Source organism: Ciona robusta, chromosome 9, assembly GCF_009617815.1.
Source record: "Ciona robusta chromosome 9, ASM961781v2".
NCBI lineage: Eukaryota > Metazoa > Chordata > Ascidiacea > Phlebobranchia > Cionidae > Ciona > Ciona robusta.
Genome location: NC_143243.1, coordinates 7,140,721 through 7,164,998, shown reverse-complemented (window position 1 = coordinate 7,164,998; position 24,278 = coordinate 7,140,721). Strand labels below are relative to the sequence as shown.

Here is a 24,278-nt window from a genome sequence, read left to right as displayed (position 1 = left end):
GTGGGACAAGCTATAATCCCAATTTGTTGCAATTTAATGACGGGAAATGGAGTTGAGACGACAGCCTCATTACTCAGGATAAGGCGACAGGTTCTCCGTCTATAGATAGATACAGTAGGGTGGGGGAAGATGGGACACCTTTTAACTATGTTTTCTTGTCCCGTTTAGTAGTAAACAAAGAACATTCAAAGAATTATAAAACTATACCACCAAGACTTCGAAGGACCGTTGTTAATTAATTAAAACACGATCAGGATATTTGGATATTATGTGCTGAAATTGTTCCATCTTCCCCAACCCTACTATATATATAAAAAAATTATACCTATATATATATATATATATATATATATATATATATATATATATATGTACGCTAAAGCACATAAACACCTTTGTGAATTTATATAGGAATAGATCGACCTTAGGCTGTTATGTTCTGCACTGTTTAACACAAACTTTATACGAATGGCAGCTATTCACAAAAGGCATATTCGTCGCTACGCTGACGAAATCATGACTTCGACCAATTATACCGGACCCGAGAATACGAGTAATGATTCTTCGTTTTCAAGAGGTTTGTTCTTATGTGTTAAAGACGCAAGTTAAGTTTTAAAACCCCTTTGGTGGTAAATCATATAGGCATACGAAACTGACATTTAAGATTACAGAAACAAACGTCTCTCTTTCACACTTATAATGTTACGCACTATATATTTATTTTCTGTAGAAAGTTTGGGAAGCGACATTTTCCAGTCAAGTGAAGGAATGGTCTCTTCGCCAATCGAGGTAAAACATATGATTTATAAAAGTCACTCGCACGTTTCAAACGCCTTGGTGTTATTTTAGAAGGAAGAAGAACCCGCAACTGCCAGTAATGCGAAACCGTTGGTGGGAAACGCGTGGGCTAATGTCGATTCGAATACAGCTGCCCAATCCGATCCGCTGACGGATGCTCTTTTGCATAACTACGGGTAGGCGGTGTATATGTGTGTTATATGCATGACTTATAACGGTAAAGGTGTCTCGGTTTTGTAATTTGCTGTCGCAGCTTAAACAATTCTAATGAGTTACAGCTCAAATATAATCCTGTACAACAGTTCTATTATCAAGCACCACAGACTTTCCGGTGTGTGGCACATAACCTATTCATTTAAAATCCTACACGGACTACCCATTTCCGCCCCGCCTACGCACAAAACGCTAATAATTGTTTTCATGTGCAGCAGCAGCGCTATGCAAAACTCGTCATTAAGTGCAGAGGCGGGGGACGCGGAAAAAACAAAATTTTCTGATTTACCAATCAGTGGAACAGCAGAGCAATCAGTACCGACCGTCGGGGACTCTCAGCCTTTATGCTGCAGTTTTTCTGTTATTTCATCGCAATTAAAAAACTCGTCAGAGTCTGCATCGAAAACGCAGGACAGAGATATAGAAACAAACGAAGTCGAAGGAGAAAAACAGGAATCAGAATTCGACGCCAAAGCTTATCAGGTAATTCTATGACACCGTTTGTATTATGATAATATAGAGATTATTGTAGAATCGCATTCTGGAACTCCATTTACAGCGTTGCGGTCAGATGTTAATAATAATGTACCCGAGTGTATGATGATTTTGAATTGGCGGAAGGAAGGCAACTGCAAACGTATGCAACGTTTTATTAATGTCGGTAATTAAATGAATAATACGGGAACAAAGCAAATATTCAGAAGACATTTCCGCTAGCTGTCGTTGGGTATTATTTAATACAATACCCGAGTTATATCATTGTCTATAAGAGGAAGTTATTTTTTGTGATATTGATTCGTCGCACATTCGGACCGTCACACATATAAGCCCGTGTGGTAAATAGCGGTCATTCATCTCTATTTAATAATGTCCTGGGTGCAGGTCTTCACAGAAGTTAGCGAGACTGGGAAGATACTGTTCGTTGGCGTTGCTGAAAAAATGTTATCCTCCTTTGGTTGCTATGTGGATAAAGCAGAGACTAAAGTAAGTAACATTACGCTTTGACTTGGTAGTTTGAATTTTTTTGAAACTTGCTTCACAAACTGTTGGTGAAAATGTATTTTATCCACCATTGTTTTGTCGCTGTATTCTGTCCTTTCAGTTCGATATTCTTTAACCTTCGTAGCCGTAGCCGAAGAAAAAAACGTTGTTATAATATTAATATATTTTTTTCATAAAAGAAAAATGGGTATACCACCGATTCGTCGGGTAGCAGCGACAACATCCATCCTCCCGATTCCGACGATTGCTGGGACAGTGACGTGGCAACTAATGATGTGCCAGCCAGGTACAAACTACGAGCCCTGGGTAGGAGAAGGATTGGTGGACTTTTTCCAAGGTGGGGAATATCATACGGTATATAGTATAGGGTGGAGGAAGACGAAACAGATTTTGTTTCTATTTTTTCGTCCGATTTAGTAGAAAAGAAATATAACATTCAAAGAATAATAAACCGTATCCTCACGTCTCCTAAAGACCGTTGGTAATTGTTTAAAACACGATTATGATATTTGACTATGTGCTAAAGGTGGCCTATCTTACCCAAAGTGCGTAGAACTAAATGTAGCTTCGTTGTATTAAAAGTGAAATGATCAGCTGGTTGGATGACGTGGACAGCGACTTTTCCGAAAGCGATGACGTCAAGGCGATGACGTCATCAAACAATATCTCAGTCTCGGCAGCTGATGTTAAATTAAGCGAACTTCCTACCGTGGTGGTTGAGATAGAGTCTCTTCCAAATTCGACTCGCGTCAAGCAGTTATGTCGGAGCAAAGAGAGTGGTGGTGACGTAAGCGATAATGACATCATTTTAGAGTCTAGAGATGAGTTTTCGAAAGTTGGATCTTCTGGGTTAAAACTTGTGCTAAAAAGAAACAAAATCGACGGGACTAATAACGGGAAAAGCGGGAAACCGTTTAAATTAGACAAGCAGAGTTTCCGGAGATCGGATAGGAAAATTAAAATGTTCGACAAGGAAGAGCTCATGTTACCGCAAGACACTGAATCTGTTTCCGATTGCTTAAGCTTTAAAGAAAGCGCCACACATGACAGTTTATCTCCGCCGGCATGCGATCTCGAAGAACCGATAAAGGAGTCAATAGAGCGCCACCGTGTGTCAGCACAAGACTCTGAATCAGATCCGCTAGGGCACAACTCTAACGAGAGCAATCAACATATGTCTTCATGCGTAGAAGACGTGTCTTCGCCTAGAAACGGTAAGAGCTGAATTTTCTTCATTATATTAATCATACCACATGCTTGATTAAAGGACTTGAATATATAGACTACCCCACAGTGAGTGGTTATCGAAAAATTAAAACTTAATGTTTATGTTAACTCTCATTAACTTAGTTTGTTAAAATTAAATGAACATATTTTTTGAAATTATAGTAAGGCGGGGTAAGACGGGACACTTTTCAATCTGTTTTCCCGTCCCAATACAAAATCGTGTAGCCACGGCTCCCATAGACCGCTGTAAATTACTTAAAACACGATCAGGATGTTTGGATAATATGTAACAACGGTGTCTCATCTTACCTCACAGTATTATATTGCGATACGATGCTGCCGCGTATTCACAAGATTTCTAAACTTTGGCGCCACGTTTCGTGAAAACTGTTCAAATATTCCCTGCCGTATGTCAGCTGTATCGAACAGATGGTGCAATTAAACACTTCCGAGTTTTCTTCGCCGAGCAGAAAAGGAGGAAATTGTCCGCATGGACACTTTTCAACCTCAAAGCATTTGCAGTGCGGTTAAATGTGAATAGCACATACGTGTTGAAAGTTCTGCAGCAGCTAAATTGAATCCAATCATATAACAGTATATTGCATATATGTGTTTGTTCACATGGCGTACATTGTGGCCAAAGTTTAAGTTATTTTAACCTTTAAAAGTTGCCTGAAGCAACATTAATTTTATTGTTAAACGTCATTAAAACTATAAGAGCTATTGTTATATACCTTATAATGTTATTTTGTAAAGCTATGTAAACAATACATTGACTGGTTGACATTTGCAAAGTAACTCCTGACCAAATACATCATTGTACAGAAGATGAATGAAACATTATGTTGATTGTATTGCGTAGGTTCGCATTATTTTATACAACACATATATCCGTTACTTACCAAATAATAACATCTTTTTAGAAGACGACGACGACGTCAACTGCGTACTTATTTTGGATGAAAGTGAAAACTCTCCATCAGATGAAAGAAGCGCAGAAAATGACACCGAACCAGATGGACGAGTAACCGGCAACGTTAAATCTTACTCGAAACGAAACTACAAGAAAAAAATGCTTAAATTCAAAGGTATGCAGACGATTCTAGTTGGTTGCGTTGCAGTATAAGTTCAGCAGCAATTTGCACAAATCCAAAGTTAATTCGTAATTTGAAGACGAAATCGTGACTGAGGTTTAACTCGGCAACAGATTACATGGTCGTCTAATCTCCGTTGAACAATAGTCGGTTTCTCGTTGATTGTTTTGGCGAAACACAAACACCCAGTTAATCACTTTCGCGACGTCTCTGTGACCACGGATTATCCGCAATTCGCGCATTAAGTCGCGCATATAAGGAACCAATCCACATACAAGCTGACAAGAAGGGAATTTCCAATACCGTACGCACATGTACGTTTGCGTCAATTTCAACAAACTAGTTAACTATAAACACGGCTTGATTTATTCCATAAATAAACATATTCGTTAACTTTAGTCGCCCACTAAAAACCGCGTTCAAATACCTGGATTTGCATCTCGTATATATATATTGGGCCTACAATTGCGATTTAGTATACGCGATTTTAATTCCTATAGGCGTTTGGTTTTAATTATTCATATCCAATACGAGCTATATTGACATGACGTAATTGATATAATGACCGCATAAAATAAGTTTATTCGACCGAAACTGTCTTTTACAAAGAACGACCGATTCGTTTCAGCATATGCGAGAAATCGTGCGAATTTCCCGTTTTAAGATTTTGCAAAAAAACGTGATATTGCTCTCTCTTAAACGAACTTTGCATTAGAAAATTTGCACGTTTTGAAACTTGAGTATCAACATGCGTAAGACGTTAGCGCGCGTTCTGCGTTACTAAATAAACCTTTTTATTGTGGATGACATTAAATTTGTTAGAACATGTATAATTGTTGGATTACTATGCATTTGCTTATGTCAGTTATAACCGTATATAACAGCATGTGATGGAAAGAGGATAGAGCAAGGATTCTAACACAGCTTTATAATATGACAAGGCGACATATATGGTTAATGCAGCTGGCCGTAAAGAGTTTTACTATTTTTTTGCATAAAACTAAATGTAAACGTCTGTCTCGTATAGTTTGTGGGTGTCGTTCAGACCATGTTATTGAAAGGTCGGGTTATGAGTTATTTTTATGGATTTTTATCTTGGTTTTGCTTAAAATTAGTTTTCAAAATCGATAATACGGTTTGCAGATCAATATTGTTTTAATCGGATAAAATACATAACAGTGTATACGTTAATGCGGCTCTTTTTGATAAACAAACGACGCCCGTCGGTTATTTGTTTCATTAAAACTGTTTTATACGCTGGAAATGTACGACAGTGGGGTTACGTGCACCCCTGTCTGCCTGTTACACGGCACTTCGCCAGCCATTTTGAGCAAACAATGCTCTTCCGTGAAGTCAGCCGGTGGATTGCTCGTCGTTTTGCTTGGTAACAGAAAATTGGTTGCAAATTACCAGCTAATCTTTGCTCCGCTTCGCTTCGTTGAGAGATCTTCTGGCTATTTCGCTGGAAATGTGTAGGAAATAAGTAAAGAAGAGAAACATAATTGCGATTAGAGAAATAAAGGCCAAGCTTTGAGTTTCCGGTGTATTACTCGAGAGAAAGCAGGAGGCGACGGGTGTTTCGTCGTGTGGTGGTAAACGTTGATAATATTTATTTAGTTTAGTTTAAGCCAGGAGCAAATAAACAGCGGAATATAAGATGTATTGCTTAGTTTATTGACAGTCGTATTTTTTTATAAACTGTTTGCTTATTAATTGAAGTTAAATGATTAAATTGATCATTAGTTTGCATAGCTGTTATGTCTTAGTTAAAATTGTTGTTTTCCGCTTATTGTTGACGTATCGGCAGCTTGTGCAAAAGGTTACGACCGTGCAGTTTGTATTAAAATCAAAGCTTAGACGTGACTTAGTGTCGTGACAAAATGAATGTCAGTAGTAAAGTTCGTGTGCGAAACAACATATATATTTTAGAAACCATTGGGTATGATGCATTGTCTGCTTACTATACTGCGATACTCGCAACAGTTGCATTAATTAGAATAGCGGGGCTAAGGTTCAACGGCGAGCATATAGGAAACGTGTGTCACATGGTGGACATATAGTTTCATCATATTTAAAATTACTTCTTGCTTTAGTAATGAATCACTTATGCTGAATCGCGTTGACGTGTTCTACTGCCTACAGCATGAGTCATCCTATATAACTATAAACGCGCTTACGTTAGAAAGTATACAACAGGGCATATTTTTATCTCATAAGGACAGGCATGTAGTAGAAGATTTTATATAGAATAAACGTATATTGGTTCCGCAATTACTCCAACCGTATCAGGTATTTTCAGTATAGAAAATTAATTATCGCGCAATATTTCAAACCTAGGATCTAAAACACGACTTGTTTTAACCGATTTTTACTATTTAGTGTTTGGAAAATAATAGTAACCAATGTAAAAATTGGCAAAAATTGTTTTATATTACGACTAATTTTTCTGTATGACGTGCATAGCAAAGCAACAACTAGTGGTGGAGGAGAAGGAACAAACTGAACTACGGCTCGCCATGGAATTTCCGCGACATAATTGGCTCGTAAAACATTTAATAAAAGAAAAACGAATAGAGGTGAATCATACAAATCTTCCATACGTTGCTACAATATTCAAGCTGAAAGTTCATATTTCTACCGATCCATATACTTAGCATTATATAATCTAACTTTTCTTTGAAACCGTAGAATGATGAAGCGGCTACTACTGAATCTGATTCGCCTACAGCACCCACCCATAAGAATACTGCCGCAAAATCTAGAACTTCGACTCCAAGAAGTAGCCCATCCCCAAGAGAAGGTTCGCCACACCCAGAAAAGCAAGATACAGTAAATCTAAAAGAGACCCAAGGTATACCTGTCGTATCATTTTGCCTCTAAATTAAGCGAGTCAGTAGATTGAATATGAATGAATTGACTAAATGATTATATTTTTTTCTTTTTGGTCTTGGTAACGGAAATCAGAGTATTAATAAACATCGTAAAAGGACGGAAAGTAACGGTAAAACGACAGTCGTTATAGCACGCCTGTGGTTAAAACAAAACACGAAACTTCTTCAATAAAAGGCATGACTGTCACACCGTAACAGTATAACGTAATAAACCGTTTAAATAATACTTTAAAGTTGTTAAACTATATCATACGTTTACTCAGAAAACGAAGACGTAAGCATTGATGTCCCTGAGAAGCAACTTGCTGCTGATCCTGCTATAAAAGCGGATGGTTCAAATCATATTGCAATTACGTCATCAACTTATAAACCTAGCACGACGCATGCAAATACGGAAGGTGGGCGAAGTGACATCTTGTATATGAGTGGTATCGTTATGCGTAATTGTTAATGTTCATATAAGTCACAGGAGTGTTCATGAACTGCGTTTGCACTATGTTTAGTACTGTGAGGTAATGGGAAACCTTTAGCGCATATCCAAATATCCGCGGAACGTGTTTTAAACAATTGCCAACGGTTTATAGGGGTCGTAAGGATACGTTTTTATGATTCTTAAAACGTTCTTAGTTTACTACCAAATACGACGAGAAAATAGAATAAAAATGTGTCCCATCTTACCCCACCTTAAGATGTAGTGACGTACTTGCTACTTCACCGGGTTGTTAATCTTCTTTGATCCCACACACAGTTTATTTCAATTTTTCAATAAAATAAATAATATCGTTTTCATTCACAGGCAGTCACGTCATCGGAATCGTAAAACCTTTCCATTATCCCAACCAATGTGAAAATATAACCACAGACACGTCAGTATGCGACGACGTTGAATGTTCAAAAACTAGAAAAACTGACGACCCTTTAGAATTGAAATCGACGCTTAAAAACATCGATGTCTTGGATTGCTCGACCAAGGATGCTCTTGGCGTTAAAATTGATAAATGTTTTTCCTTAGCGCCCCCGCTGAATCAAAACTCGCCGTTGGATTTGTCGGTCTCAGTGAAAACGCAGTCGAACGCTGACCATCTTGCTCTAGACCTGACAAGAAAGGCACCAGTTCCGTTCGTTATTCCACAGAATAAATGTGAGTAAATTATATACACCTCATACTGTGTATATGGATAATGTTGAAACCTCTTTTTTAATTCAACATATTCAATTGTTAATTTCTCTGCAGCTCCTGTAACGTTTGCAAGTGCTTCAAACAAAACTCTTTTCAAGAACGGAGAGCAATTGTCGTCAGAATACAACACTTCGAAAGGTGAATATACTTTAAAGTTAGACGTCTTAGTTCCCTATACGATTTTTTAACGTGGTTATTTTAAAAATAGGTAATCGACTAATTTCAGCAGTTGGAACACATGTCCATAAAGAAGCAACAAACATCAAAGCAGAGAAACCGTTTGTCGTTGATAAGAACAATAATACACAAGCTCCTCGTAAAGAGCTGTATAACATTGTCCGTCGTCGGGAAGAACGAATGTCAAATACTACACCCATCTCCACAACCACTGTTAAAGCTACAACAGTTTGTATTTCCGACACTTCGCCACAATCCATGACGTCATATGTGATGACGCAACTACGCAGCGATGCAGTAAAACTTTCCAAAGTAGTTGACGAAATTGGACGGCGGCATTTATCACCGAAAGAAACAAACATAATAGATGTAGACGCTTTATTCGAAGATCTCCCAACGGTGCTACCACGAACGAATTCCCGAACCACAAACACATCTTTCAAACCGTTTAACGCGACTTCATCTGCAGCACCTACAGTTGGCTACCGACGTCGTTCGAACCCGGGATTCGTGTCCATACCCACAAGTTCTACAGCGCCCAGATTTTCCACGATAAGGCTGGATCAAACACGGGTTGCCCCATCTCACGCACGGGTTAGTCAATCGAACAGTGCACCGCCGGATCCCGTTTTAATCTCAGGAGTTTCTACAAACCGTGCCAGCATAACTAAGATATCTCGACCTCACAGCAACTCCTTTGACAACTCTAGGTTTCAGCGAATGAGCATCACACCGCAACAAAGCCAACCTCAAATACGCCAACACAAGCCACTGCCAAGAACCGACCACTTTTACCAACCCACCGTGGGCCACATTGTCCTCGGGCCACCACGACCAGCAGTTCCTTCACATATGCAGCAAATGCCGCACATGCAGAATCAAGTACAACACGAACAAAACCAACTTCAGCACCCCAAAAACCAACAGCAGCTTCCGTTTGTTCGTAACCAATACGGAACTAACAGGCCATTCCAACAACAGCCACGTCATCAGCTCCCGATAAATCATCCAGACGCTGTAACTGAGCTCCGTAACATCAGCAGAGACAAAGACGGGTTTCGAGTCCCTATAAAACCTACGCCAGTTCACTCTGGTCGTTATTACGCACCAGCTATGGTGTTAAACTCGCCTTCTGGTAGATACCCTGTAAGCCAACCAACGTATACCCAATCTCAAGTTCAGCAATCAGTGGTGCAAGGCATCAGACCTGTGATCCCTCGATCGCCTTCAATCCGAGCCCCAACGGGCGGGGTTTCTATCAATAGTTCGCCGATTCACCAGCAACCCAGGCATAGTTATACCCATCAATTAAAGGATAGCTACTTGTCAGTGAGGACACCGTTGGCACCCGGCGACGCGCAGCGTTACTCCGCTCATTTGAAAGCGCAGCAAAACGAGCTCCATCACAAAATTGAAAGCTTGAAAGCATTGGAACAAAAGATACAGACTGCCCCTGCTCTTAACGTTGTAAAACACACTCAAGCATCTCCAGCAACGTCTCAAATATACCGGACGTCGTCAATAATGCAAACTGACTTTCGAAAACGCAAAATGAAACTCCCGGTCTCCTCCCCGAATCCGCTGTCAGAAAAGTTGCGTAAAATGACTCCGCAAGGTGGCGCTAATGGGAATCAAGTAGCGACCGAGGAGAGCTGCACTGTTTGCAAAGAAAGAGCTTATTTTGTTTGTTCTGGTTGCCATGGGGTTTGGTACTGTAGCAAATACTGTCAGGTAATAAAAATAAATTGTATAATATTTCGTTTTTTAGACTGTTAAAACTTACGTAGTTTAATATACGACCAACGATGAATAATACCTAAGTTATTGCGCAGTTAATTTAAATATTTTTAAATGTATTGAAAAATTATTTATTTTGAAAAGCAAAATTTTAACGACTTTTTATTTGCAGTTTCAAGATTGGTCGAGCCACAGTAAACGTTGTATATGAGTTGTGGTCAGTTCGGCTGGGAGTTCACCGTTGTAGAACACCTGTATCATCAATCTTTCACTTTCTTTGGTCGACCACTCTTGATTAAAAATCAATTTTCATTTTTTGAGTTCATTTTTTATTTATTTATTTTATTTTTTCTGCTATGTTGGGTGAATAATCGATTTAATGTTTATTTGCATTTTATTTCAAGGTTTTCCTATGTTTTAAGTTCCCGCTTTTCAGACAGATATTTTCCAGATTTCATGTATATTTGGTCATTGGTTCGAAACTAGTACAATTTGTGCCTTTCCTCTTTATCACTCTTACTTCGAAAAATTCCACTGTTTATCGTGACAAAATTCTTCAACAGTTGGCGTGCTTGAATATTAAATACATGCGTATAAAGAAACCGTCGGCCACATACTCACGCGCCGCACCAGGTTTTACTGCCAACCACTTCAAATCGCTTTTGAAAGTTCAATTACCGTAAAACTTGTTTTGCTTCGTCTGTGAGTGTGAAATTTAGTTCAGGACGTTTCAGCTTTGAGTGCGATTTTTATCTGTGATGACATTTAGAATACGCTGAATATTAAGAATATTAAGCCAAAACCAGATTGCCGGCGGCGCTTGTTTGTCTTACATTAGTATGCAGAATTGTATTAGCACATGGTATAGTATGTAGCATGAAAATTTAGTCAATGTTTAACATTGGTCTCGCGCAGAAGGGTATTTTCCTAATTTAAATACATGCAGGTAATAAACATTTCAGGCTTACTGTTTACTAAGTTGTAAAAGCATATACGTACGCTGGTTCTATTTTAAAAATTCTACGAAATCGTTGTTTACTCTTTTGTAATACCAACATCGTATCGTTAGCCAACAATACGCCGAACCCCTAGTACCAGGTACTTGGTGGTTTGTACACCTGTCAATTATTTCTCATTTAAGACGTCAGTGATTCTCAAAATCTTTCAAATCGTAAATTATCATTTGATTGTTTGACCTTTCAGTATAAAACTAATGAAAAATGATCAATTAGTTGTATGAAAAGTAGTTATATAGCAATGAGTAAAAACATTAGTAATTTTTATTTTATTTTTTAGAATTTGGAAATAATAACTTGACATATAATATATATTTACATGCCTTGCAAGTATACCAATACTTATAGAAGTAATTTTATACAACGCGTACGAAATGGGAAACACTGGTCTTATACGCTAATTAGATAGACTGCTAAAATCATAATTACATATTTACCTGTATGCCTGATAAAATAATGTATCAACAACGCACGAGCCAGTCTGCTTCTTCCGCAATCATACAGGTTCAGCGCAACGACGAACAACCCTGACTTTAATTGCTTCCGTATTCGCGTTTTAAATCAGCCGCTCAGCCGAAGCAGCTTAAAGAAATTGAAAGGAATTGTAATATAACACCTGGCTTTCTTAAGCTGCGACCAGTCAGTAGCCAAATAACAACATAGCGAGCGGTTGCTGCTGTACCTGTATATAGAATGTTACTGCTAATATAGAAAACGAGTTAATTTATCATGGTGTATGGATTAATCTTTTGCGGCAGGTGATGGTAGTTTAAGCAACTTTAGTGGTTAAGGGGCTGTACAGACGCACGCTATAGCTAAATATAGAAGCCAGTCGATCGTGCTGTAAATCAAACACATAAATCGTAAAAGCCAACTGCGGCTACAAAACTGAGGTAAAGTGAAAGTTATTTTAAAACCGCACCTTTCGTGTGCTGTTGTACCACTCCAAGATAAAGAAAACAAACCGTTTAATCTTTTATAATTTCGTCATAAAATATTAATATCATAATTTGCTTCGCTTTTCAGTGAAATAATACATTCTATATATCCGAGTCTATAAAGCTGTTCTTTATTATTAAGAGGAAAAGCACGCGGGATATGACGCGCGTGTTACGTATTCTCTCAGCAGTTTCTGCAGACAGCCATTTGTTTATTGTAAGACCGGTTTAGCGCTAGATTTTCTTTGTAAGGTAAAGCACGGCAGCCGGGGTAGCCGAGTAAATTGTGTTCGTATTCAACAACTAATTATCGTGCCTGTAAAAGCTGATTAAGAATGGAAGTTTTCATTTACGTTCAATTGAGCTTTGCAGTACAGTTCAAAGTAGGGACGTATTGAAGTCTGTTGGCGTTTTGATGAATTTTATTTTTTATTTTTATTAGGAACAAATATTTATTGATCGGTTTATCGATTGCTAATTTGGTTGTCAACAATTTCGCTTCGTTTAATTTATACCCTGTATTACAATGTTATTACTTTTGTTAGAATATTATAATAAACACCATCATGAGCGCTGATAAGACATTAGCTGAAATGGAGAAGGCTGGCAAGTCTGCCGGTTTGCAAATTTGGAGAATCGAGAAAATGCAGCTTGTACCGGTTGCGAAAGCGGCCTTCGGGACGTTTTTCAGCGGGGATTCGTACCTTTTGCTGAAAACAATCGATTTGAAAGGTAAATATATACTTCGTATTATAAAAATATGCAACTATATTTGGAAAAGCAGGATGTGCATTCTGATCTGTTTTTCAGGCAGTTCCTTCAGGTGGGATCTGCATTTCTGGCTTGGTAAAGAATCTTCACAAGATGAGAAAGGCGCGGCTGCCATCTTTGCTTCTCAAATGGACGACAAGCTTAACGGGTACCCAGTCCAGTTCCGTGAATTGCAGGATCACGAATCCCCCACTTTCCTTGGATACTTCGGAGGTGTGGTCACATACAAAGTAAGTGAAAAACTATTTTAGGGCGTATGCAAAATAACATGGCGCACAATGTGACTATTTCTGTTATGTTGGTCAATAATATCAAAACGGGAAAAATATTTTTCCTTGTTAGTGCGATTTTATTAAAAATATCACATGTCATTATAACACCCGAGAATGTTAAACAGAGTTCAGCAGTGCTTGGTTCCCGTGTGTGAAAGTGATTGGGTTTTGTTCAAACATAGACAAAGTAAATATGCTTTCAAAGTGTAGCAGTAGTGGTGTGCATAACAGTGTACGTTTTCCACCTCGAATAATATGTTGATATTCCCGATTACTCATATGATTAGTTTCATATCCTTGTTTCAGCTATATTGTTTGTTATTTCTTTATGTGATGTGTTTTTGCAACTCTGTCCATGTGATGTATCACGCATTCTGGTTGAGGGAAACGCTTTGCCGCTCATGCGTCAGGCTGTTATGATACGTCACTATGTGTTTCAATAATCTGCAAGTCTAGACCTTACTATCTGAAAAAAATCAAAATTTTAAAAAATTATTAAATGTTTCAATACAAACAACTCATATGTTCCTTCTAATGCGGTTTTCATTTTAAACGTTTTGTTTTAAAACTTATTACCACCTTGAATGTTATTTCCCAGAAAGGCGGCGTTGCATCCGGGTTCAATCACGCCAGAACAAATATCAGTGACGTCAAGAGGCTGCTGCATTTAAAGGGCAAACGTATGGTTCGAATGAACGAAGTAGAAATGACATGGAAGTCCTTTAACCAGGGTGATATCTTCATAGTGGAGGTCGAAAATGTGCGTAAGAAATGTGAAAGAATGTATAAATATAACTCCTCTAATCCTTTCGTCGCAATGACATTTGTTATAACATGGGTGTCTTGTTCTATGCACTTCGTGCCCGTTACTTTACACTTGATGCATGTTTTGTTTGTATTTACTAATTAAACAGCATATTAGTTACCACTGGATTGAAAGAATTCTCACTAAGTGTCTCGCCGAAGGACACATATACGTCATAATACAGCAGCAGCGCGAATTAACACATACCCGATGGCCAATAAGAGGCATATATGGGCCTGACTTGTAACAACACAGTTCCGCGTATTGATCGGTAGTAAAGTGATTGTCTGTATTTAACGATATATTGTTATTTGCACAGGATTTGTTCCAGTGGAACGGCAGCGTCAGCAATCGATACGAGCGCCTGAAGGGATGTGAAATTGTCAACAATATTAAAAACAATGAAAAAGCTGGAAAGGGAAAAATAACCGTGCTCAGCGAAGGGGATAGTTACCCGCAGAAAATGCTTCAGGTTTGCTCTAATAAAGCTCAATGTAACTTACATGAACAAAAAATCAATACAAGTATGTTTGGGTAACGTGTATAGTAGGTCGAGGGAAGATGGGACACATATATTCATTCTATTTTATTGTGCCATTTGGTGGTAAACAAAAATCATTCAAAGAAATATAAAACCATATATTCTTACTTATAATTACATAACGTTCTTATTTGTTAAAATACGGTAAAAGAAATATGAGATTTTATGTGCTAACGTTATTTATTTCACTTATATATTGTTGGTGTATGTTCGTTATAGGCTTTGGCGGGATCCCCAAAAGACATCAGGCCAGAAATTGCCGACGACGACACCGCACAGAAGCCTGCGCAACGCAAAGCAGCGACACTTTACCACGTTTCTTCGGACTCTGGTACCTTACAAGTAAAACAAATTGGAACCGCTCCCTTTGACCAAGACTCTCTGCTCAGCGGGGATTGCTTTATTCTCGACAATGGCTCTAAAAATTCGATTTTCGTATGGAAAGGTAATCATATGAACATAAATAGAACGGATTATGTGAACCTATATACAAAGCATTACATTTAAACATATTCATAACATAAATTTTATTACTCTTTTCGAATACGATAACGAATATGAAACTATTTAAAACGATGAAGTGAAGGCAACTAGGCGAAAAGCAAACAAAAGTCGTTAAAATACGCTATAGGGGGAAAAACTAATAAAAACTTGGTTGTCAAAAACCCAACATTTTAAGCTAGAAAATAATCCAGTTTTGGGTGTTACGTTTACGCAGCTGTTTACATGAAATTTTGAACTCACAGGAAAAGCGGCGAGCAAGGACGAGAGAGATGGAGCGCTAAAGAATGCTGAAGACTTCATTAAAACTAAAAAATACAAGCCGTTTACCCGAGTTCAGGTATAATATCTATTTCATATCAGATGAGCCGCTGAAAGACAGTTTAATTTTATGGTAAATTATCACAGGTTATGGGCGAAGGGTCCGAGTCAGCTCTGTTCACTCAATTCTTCAAAGACTGGAAACGCAGAGACCACGTTGAAGGTTTTGGGAAGACTTATTCCATCAATAAAGTAGCAAAAGTTGACCAGGTATTGTTTTTATTAATACTATATTAAACAGGACTTGGTCGAGAGTATAAAGGACTTTAATATCGCGAGCACGTCACCTTTGGAGACAAAGGGTGGCGGCTAATGGGCCAAATCTGGCATAAATCGCAGGCACCTAAAGGGCCTCTATTCTACACAGAGTGGAATAGGATAATACTGTATTGGTTAAACTACATGATCCGGTTACATCTTACATCATATTTCATGTTAATAGACCAAGTTCGACGTCAAGGAGTTGTACAAAACCCCTAAGCTTGCCGCACAACATGGAATGGTGGACAACGGATCTGGGAAGGTATAAGGTTCTCACATTATATGGCTCCAATATGAAATTAAGCTTAAACAATATATATTCTACTGCGATATTTTATATAGGGTGGACGGAGATTGGACACCTTTTTATTCTTTTTTTTCCCGTCCCATTTGGTAGTAAACAAAGCACATTTAAATAATTATAAAACCGTATCTTCACGATTCCCACAGAACGATTTTAATTGTTTAAAACGTTGCCAGGATATTTAGATATTATGTACTAAAGGTGTCCCGTCTTCCCCGCCTTACTGTTTAAGTAAATTTTCGTTTTTTTTCTAGGTTCAAGTTTGGAGAATCGAAGGCGCTGACAAGGCAGAAGTAAAGAAGGAAGATTATGGAAGGTTTTACGCCGGTGATTGCTACATCGTATTATACACTTATTCGCCAAGGGGCAGAGAGCAATATATCATTTACTTCTGGCAAGGATCGCAGGCTTCCCAGGACGAGGTTGGTGAAAACAATTGGAAACAATTTTTATCAAATAAATGTTATCTATACAGTTTCTATTAATCGAATAAAATTGGCAAGTCTGTAGAATATTGTTTGTAAAATTTTACTTTGACAGATCGGCGCTTCTGCAATTCTTGCCACTCAACTCGACGACCAATATGGCGGTAAACCAGTGCAAGTCAGAGTGGTAGAGGTGGGATAATATTCAAACGTGTATGTAGCTGCTGTATAAGATGTGAATTTTGTTTCAGGGAAAAGAGCCGGCACATATGCTTGCAATCTTCAAGGACCCGGTCATTATAACAAGGGGCGGATATGACAAAACAGCGAAAAAAGAGACCGGGATTTCAGAAACCGCACTTTTCCAAGTGTGTAACACCAACACCGTTGTCCTGTAACTGTGTTTTTTCAATAAAAAATTTCTTTAGGTCCGTTCTACTTCATCTGGAGGGACTAAAGCCATAGAGGTTGCGAAATCAGCAAGCTCCCTGAACTCCAACGATGCTTTTGTCGTGAAGAGTCCAAAAGAATGTTTTATTTGGAAAGGACTCGGGGCAAGCGATGGAGAAATCGACGCTGCTCGATTCACAGCAGGTTCGCTATATACTTTAGCTACTATCAGGGTGGGGGAAGGCGGATACCTTAGCACATGAACCAAATATCCTTTTCGTGTTTTAAACAATTACAAACAGTCTATATGGGAGTCGTGAGGGTACAGTTTTATATTTTTTTTAAAGGTTCTTTGTTTACTATTATATGGGACGATAAAATAAAATAAAAAGGCTTCTCATCTTCCCCCACCCTACTATTTGTGTTATAATGTTTGTAGTTGTGCGCTTTAATTGAGTTTATTTCTTGGTTATTTTTTATCTCTACAGGTGCTGTTAGCAATCACAAGGCTGTTGAAGTAAAGGAAGGTTCCGAAAGCGCAGGTTTTTGGAGCGTTCTTGGAGGGAAAAAGAAATACGCGTCATCTCCCAGAATGTTAGACGACCTTGAATCAAACCCTCCACGATTATTTGCCATTTCCAACGCTAAAGGTCGTTTGTAATTTTGTTTGCTTTCACTTAAAATGTACGACACAATGCATTTGTACGTATAATGCACTTGTTTGTGCATATCAATGCACTTGTATAAACAATGCATTTGTACGTATAATGCACTTGTTTGTGCATATCAATGCACTTGTATAAACAATGCATTTGTACGTATATACACACAATGCACTTGTGTACATAAACAATGAACATATGTATATATACAATGACTTTGTACGTATGTATACAATGCACTTGTTTGTGTATATACAATGCAATTGTACGTATAACATTTAGGATGGTGAATGAACCAATGTAACTTATTTATCATCATCTTCACGTGAGAGGACAACGGTAGCACTTTTAACGTTTAACAATGGTCTGTGGAAGTTGTGAGGATACGGTTATATAATTCTTACGTTCTTTGTTTGCGACCAAATAGGACGAGAAAATAGGCTGAAAAGGTGTCCTATCTCCCCCCAACCTACTGTATAAGACGATTGTTATTGTTAACATACAAAATAACCGCTGCCGTTTGTATAGGACGAGTGATGATAGAAGAGGTTCCAGGTGACTTCGCACAAAGCGATTTGGAACCGGATGACGTCATGATGTTGGACACTTTTAACCAAGTGTTCATTTGGATCGGCGAAGGCGCCAACGCAGAAGAAAGGGCTTCTGCGCCAGGGTAAAATTTGGCTTACAAAACGTTCTACATTATACAAAGATAAAAACTCTTAAATTTTGCTCATATTAAGAAATGCATATGGTACACGTTCTGACTATGAAAATAGCATTTTCTCTTTGGACCATTACGTTTATTAACATTGCCACCATCGACATATATGTTTTATCGCAGGCTAGTAAAGGAATACATTGAGAGTGACCCAAGAGGACGAGATAGCAATTGCCCGATTCACAAAATCAAGATGGGGTTGGAGCCTGTTAACTTTATCGGTTTCTTTCCTTCTTGGGATCATGACTTCTTCTCACGCAGACAGAGCTATGCGGCAAGGATGCAGCAACTTACTGTTTCCTAAGTGCAGGAAATATAAAAGAACTGCCATGGCCCGCGTCTGCAAATTATAAACTCGTATATACTCCATGTACCAAGACACTCATATCCCCCAATCAAACGCTAGCCCAGTAAAATGCATGCTTGATCAACACCAATTATAATACTGCACTTCCACGCAGGGAATAGTATTCGGTATATTTTGAACATCGTGTAATACCTTAATTTAATGCAGTTCATGAAGGGCAGTGATCACTGTAAATTATATATTCCTACAGTTCCGCTTTTTAGCGTTTGTACTGTAATTTTATAATACACAGATAAACAAAACACAACTTTGATTTGTTTTAAAACACAAGCAGTTTAAAAGATACACAACCGAGTTCGTATATAAACATGTTTAAATTCCCAATCTTTTACACAGGGGTAAAAATAATTTAGAAATATTAGATTTCTATTCCTACACTCGATGTCAAATGGTAGCGGTTAGGGGAATTTTTGTTATTGAAAAGAAAATTGGTAAAATGAACATAAATGTATTTTATTTTATATATAAACCGAATTATAGTGACAGAATAATCAATATAATGTTAATTTAATGTTATAGCTTGAAAGACGTAGGCTACGTTAAATATAATTTGACTGGGAATCGCAGTAGTTATAAAGAAGATGCCAACGGGAAAGCAAAAGCAGTTTCGAAGAAAGCGAGATTCAAGTCCCGAAGAAGAACCAGAGACCGAGGATGTTCGGTAAACACATTCACAATTATAGTGAAAATAGTCATCAGTGTAGTCATCAGTGAAGAATCTTTGACTTTTAAAATCTATAATTACCACAAAACCCAAATCATAACATATTGTCAAAAAGAGGATTTTTCGCTAGTTTGTTGAATGTTAAGATGAACATATAAATTGGTATTGTTTACTTTTCCAGGGACATGTTAGAAGCCACCAAGGAATTGCAGAAAATAAGAAAAAGACAGATGGGCGTGAACGCCGTTTCACTTGCTACTGGAGCAAAACTTAAGAAAGTTGATAATTTAGATGTGGAGGTACGTAATGTGTGTTTTTAGGGAGTAATAGGCCAACTGTGGCCTATGTTTCAGGTCCTATAGCTTGCACACTGCAGGATCTCACCCATATAGAATAGAATGTGCACATACAATGTTGGGGTAATGGTAATGGACCAAGTCTAGCCTGCATGTTAGGTTACATAGCTTGCGACACTACAGGACTTCAGCCATGTATTAAAAAAGCTGTTTAATAATACACATCAGTCTTTATAACAAACATTCCATAATTGTTTATTACAAACACGAATTAAATCTCATTATATACCTATATTTATATTCTTTTTGTTCTTCCACGTACGGTTCATCTCCTATTTTTAGGCCGACCCATTTAAAATGACGACGGGGGGTTTGGTTGAAATGGGAAACGTTAAAGACAGAAACCGAGATCGAACATACGAGGACGTGGATCGTGATGTGACAAACCTTGGTCATACTTTCTCTGTGGAAACTAACAGAAGAGATGAAGATGCAGAATTGTAAGTTTGGTTGGTGGTGATTGTTGGTATACTCCAGATAAAGAATATTGTCTTCTTTCTTTTTATTATTCCTAAATGTATGCACCATTTTCTGAATTTTTAAATGGATAGATTGATAGCAATTTTATGTTTTACATATTTTGGATAAATTGTGTTAGGTGTATACCACTATTGAAAACACATACAATGATGTATAATGGTTTGAAAGTTCTTGTTTTTACCCTTGTTATATAATACTTATAATAACTGTGTTCTCATAATAGAACCGCTTACATCGAGAATGAACTTAAAAGAAGAAAAGGTGAAACTTCGAATGGTGACGATAAAAAAGCAAAGGAATCGGCTGAAGATAAATTGTACCAACTGCCGGAACATCTGCAAGTAAGGCCTTCCATTCTGTGTGGTTAAAATTCCACAACCAATATCATGGGAATCGAGCAAACATAAATGCCAACTATACAAAATGCAGGGAAGACAGGAATATATGGACACGCTGCGCTGTAAAACCAATCTAACCTTTTGGTGCCTATTGTTAACTGATTAATGCAGTGGGTACAACTAGCCCTACACCAAAGCTCTCCGGGATATCTGGATTACAAGATAAATAAGGCATTTGCACCAAATCAAGGGTTTGCAGGATGGCTATTTTCTAAACTTTTTGCACTGCATTAACATTAGGAACCAATAGGTTAACTTGTTTATAGTAGAATGTGTCTAGGCTAATTATTCCTGCTTTCCCTGCATTTAGTTTTGCATTCATATTTGGCTCTTTACCCCTAATATAGGTTGTGGAATTTTTTCTTTTGTATGCATAATGTAGTAATAGTGTGCGCGCCTATGAGTTATTAGGTTTGTGATTTGTTTACCGATAACTTTTAACCGTTGTGCCATGTCGCCGATTTATTGTTTATGCTTGTTGTATGCTGTCCATGCATCATTACAACTCTGCTACTTTAGATCAAAGTTGGAAAACAGTCAGAAGAAATGTTGTCAAACCAAATGCTTAGTGGAATACCTGAAGTGGATCTTGGAATTGAGTAAGTAAACAATAATATACGGCAATATTTAAAAGATTATTGGATTTTAATGTAAAAGTAACAAAACGCTGTGTAAGGTTACTTTGGTATTTAGCAAGTTTTATCAATTCAATAATTATTATTAACCTCAAATTTGAAAAATAGTTTGGATATGGGTTATTGAAAATTACCCATATTCTTAGGGTTATATTCTATTATAAAAGATAGAAGGATTAACTATAAGGATTATTTTCTATTCTTTATTGCTTAACCATGCATGGCATTCTTGGGGTGCTAAGGTAAGCCAAATTTAAACCACTGCCCTGGAATTACCCCTGCACTAACTAACGGTATTCCAGTGCTCCAACTGTTTTCTTCTTACAGTCCACTTTTATCATGGCATGCTTAATCTATATTTAGGTAGTGGATGTATATTTAACAGTCTAACTCTAAATGATCAGTTTAGTAGCCAATTCCAGCAATTTTTTGAAGTTTTACTCTAAAGTATTGCGGCAAAATGAAAACGTTTATAAGCCATAATATTACGAGGACAATACGAAGTTGTTACCTCAACAATGGGTCAATTTTAGAAATTTTGATGCTAAAAATTTTTGGATATAATAATCAGAAAATTACAGAAGATCTGTAAAATTTCTAAAATATTTTGGTTAAAGACCGGAAAAAAGTTTTTTTGCCAACTTTTGCGGCATTCTTGAAAGAGTTTCTTGGCTCAAACCCAAGATTTTAGTAAATTTTGTTTCTGAGATTAAAATCGAAATATGCAATACAGTTTGCGATTTATTTATAAATGAATCATTCTTTCAATTTATCTATTGTATATTTATTATTTAAAAAATGCTTTTAATTTTCGTTTTATAATTTAAAAAAAAATATATTTTTAATTTTTTTTTTTTATTTTAGCACAAAGATTAAAAACATTGAACGCACTGAAGAAGCCAAGCAGAAACTGATCACAGAACTTTCAAAGAAAAAAGAAAAACGAACTTCTTTCGTGCCGACAAACATGGCGGTCAATTATGTTCAACATAAACGATGTAAGTTTTTTATATATTTAAGCTGGTAGCCTTAAAGGGGCATACCAACAAAAAATAAAAATTGTGTATATGGATAAAGATGCTTAAATGTAAACTAAGATACCCCCAAAGTTTTTAAAAACGAAACAGTCTTTGAAAAATTTTGTGAAAAAATCCATGGGTTTCCTTATACTTTTATTCTTAGACTTTAGAATCATTTTTAAACTATTTATATTTGGCTCTTGTGGTTTGTCTAAACTGGCAACCATATACTAAAAAAATGAAAAAGAATAAAATAAATAATCATCCGCAAAGTTTTCTACGATCTGTAGGAAATAGAACACCCTGTTATTACTGTGGTTGCCACTTTACAACACGATATTCCAATTACATTCATTTATTCAATCCGTCCAGTCATGCATAACGATGGGCACAAAAATGCAACAAAGAAAGAGCCGGAAACTGAAGCGCCTCCACTTGTGGTTGGTGACAGCGGTAAGATAGTTATTCAAATACGTCCTAATGTTGCTGCAATGTCTACGTATTATTATCAGGAAAAAATCGTTTGGCGTTTGTTTTTGTAATCTTAAAGGGCCGACGTTTCATCTGTTTTTAGCCACAAGATGTTAAACTGTTCTTTTTTCGTAAAATCAAGTTGTTGTATTTAAAATTGCTAATTTTTTCTATTCGACTCTTTAACTGTGTAAATGAACACAACGAGCCAATGAAAAAGTTAAATACATTTCCCCATGTAAACTACATAATATCAACGGTTTACAGTTAGATTACTTAAATGTTTTTCACGAAGGACGGCGTCCCGCTTCCGAAGTGGCGCAACATAGAGCTGACAACTCTGGAAAATCCACCGACAATTTCCACTACGATAAGTTCCGTAAAGCTGCACGACGTTTCTGAATAGGCGGGCAAATTGGAAACTAAGCCCAGTTCGACACAGCCCAATATCCATGAGGATCAGTCCCATTGAGAAAACTACATATGCTATATATTGGTATTGGAGGAGTTTCAGCACAAGTGTCGTTTTATAATAAACTGCCCATGGTCAACCGTTATACCGGTTTGGACGAACTGTAATTGCTTTAACCTAATGTTCTCTATTGTCTATAGGTTGTTACCAACTACTCTACTTCTACCACAGCCTGCTGTAAACGACTTGTAAAAATACAAGGTCATCACGCTTTTGATTCTAAAAAAACACATATGTCCGTATATATTATAATTTTAATTGTTGTGTCTATAATTTAAATATAAGACGATCGAGATACTTGGATATTAAGTTCTAAAAGTGGCCATCTTCCCCCATCCTACTACATATGAGTTTTATTATTTCCGGCCCACGAGCACAGGAAGACATAATAAATGGAATGACGACAATCTGCTTTGCCATTATCACTTGTTTCATGAGTTGAGTGCTATCGTCAAAAAGTAAATTTTACATTGTAAGCACTGATAACTGTCACGTATTCTGGTGTAGGTTATAGCATGGCTCAATACTAGGCCATGGTTATTGTCACAGAACGAAAAAGAATAGAACGCGCATCTTCAATGTCGGTGAAGACACCGCGAGGCGGTACTGTTTAATATTAGCAGTCAATGAAGACAAGGGCGTTGTAAGTATTTTTTCCCTCTTTTTTGACTTAATTTAAAGTTATAGGGAAAAATAATCGTTTCCAAATATATATATTTCTAACAAACCGTTTGTTGAACGTTTTGAAACATATTTGAACCACTAAAACAACTGTTCGCCTATCTTTTACGATGGAGACCAAGCGAAATGGGGACGGAGTTGGCGGTCACGTGAATAAAAGAAGGCAGTTGCGCATTGAACTCTTTTTAATTTCTGTGGTTATAGCCTATTACAAATATTTGGCATAAAAGCGATAAAGTTAGCTTATCACGAAAACATTGGTCTTTTTTAAAGACGCAAGTTCGACAATTTGGTTGCTTTTCTATATTCGGTTCCGTGACGAATCAGGTAAGAGAAATATGCTTCTATAAGCTAAATTGGGCTCGTTGATTGCTTAATTGTGTGATTGTGACCTAAGTATAAATGGATTGGTTTAAGCAGACCTCGCCTACTTTATAATTGGAGTTTACAAGCAGAAAGCAAATGCGCAGTGGGGCTTGTACGAGAGG

General features: G+C 37.4%; 3 protein-coding genes across 4 annotated transcripts; all 3 read left to right on the top strand.

The window, feature by feature from the left end:
* Nucleotides 1-387: 387 nt before the first annotated feature.
* Nucleotides 388-10,965, top strand: LOC149731808 (uncharacterized). Of its 2 annotated transcripts, none has more exons than XM_089885096.1 (15): nt 388-577; nt 731-789; nt 850-974; nt 1,230-1,494; nt 1,894-1,995; nt 2,193-2,350; nt 2,596-3,227; nt 4,164-4,328; nt 6,798-6,910; nt 7,023-7,185; nt 7,489-7,623; nt 8,022-8,366; nt 8,460-8,543; nt 8,614-10,313; nt 10,492-10,965. In XM_089885096.1, exons 1-15 carry the CDS (start codon nt 469-471, stop codon nt 10,528-10,530), a joined length of 4,194 nt encoding a protein of 1,397 aa, XP_089741222.1. In that variant the 5' UTR covers nt 388-468; the 3' UTR covers nt 10,531-10,965. The 2 variants fall into 2 exon arrangements, with proteins under 2 accessions (XP_089741222.1, XP_089741221.1); XM_089885095.1 differs by having other exon boundaries at nt 1,227-1,494.
* Nucleotides 10,966-12,794: 1,829 nt separating this feature from the next.
* LOC149731807 (gelsolin-like) lies at nt 12,795-18,861 on the top strand. The gene is made up of 15 exons (XM_089885117.1): nt 12,795-13,005; nt 13,084-13,274; nt 13,915-14,076; nt 14,441-14,593; nt 14,882-15,107; nt 15,409-15,503; nt 15,572-15,694; nt 15,927-16,007; nt 16,304-16,471; nt 16,590-16,667; nt 16,726-16,842; nt 16,903-17,068; nt 17,353-17,514; nt 18,055-18,199; nt 18,371-18,861. Exons 1-15 carry the CDS (start codon nt 12,840-12,842, stop codon nt 18,549-18,551), a joined length of 2,214 nt encoding a protein of 737 aa, XP_089741243.1. The 5' UTR covers nt 12,795-12,839; the 3' UTR covers nt 18,552-18,861.
* A 221-nt stretch (nt 18,862-19,082) lies between these two features.
* On the top strand, nt 19,083-23,520 carry LOC149731806 (splicing factor C9orf78-like). The gene is made up of 8 exons (XM_089885177.1): nt 19,083-19,275; nt 19,460-19,577; nt 19,917-20,074; nt 20,338-20,455; nt 21,032-21,111; nt 22,012-22,145; nt 22,539-22,619; nt 22,933-23,520. The coding sequence occupies exons 1-8, from the start codon at nt 19,196-19,198 to the stop codon at nt 23,037-23,039; spliced, it is 876 nt and encodes a 291-aa protein (XP_089741303.1). The 5' UTR covers nt 19,083-19,195; the 3' UTR covers nt 23,040-23,520.
* The last annotated feature ends 758 nt before the right edge of the window (nt 23,521-24,278 follow it).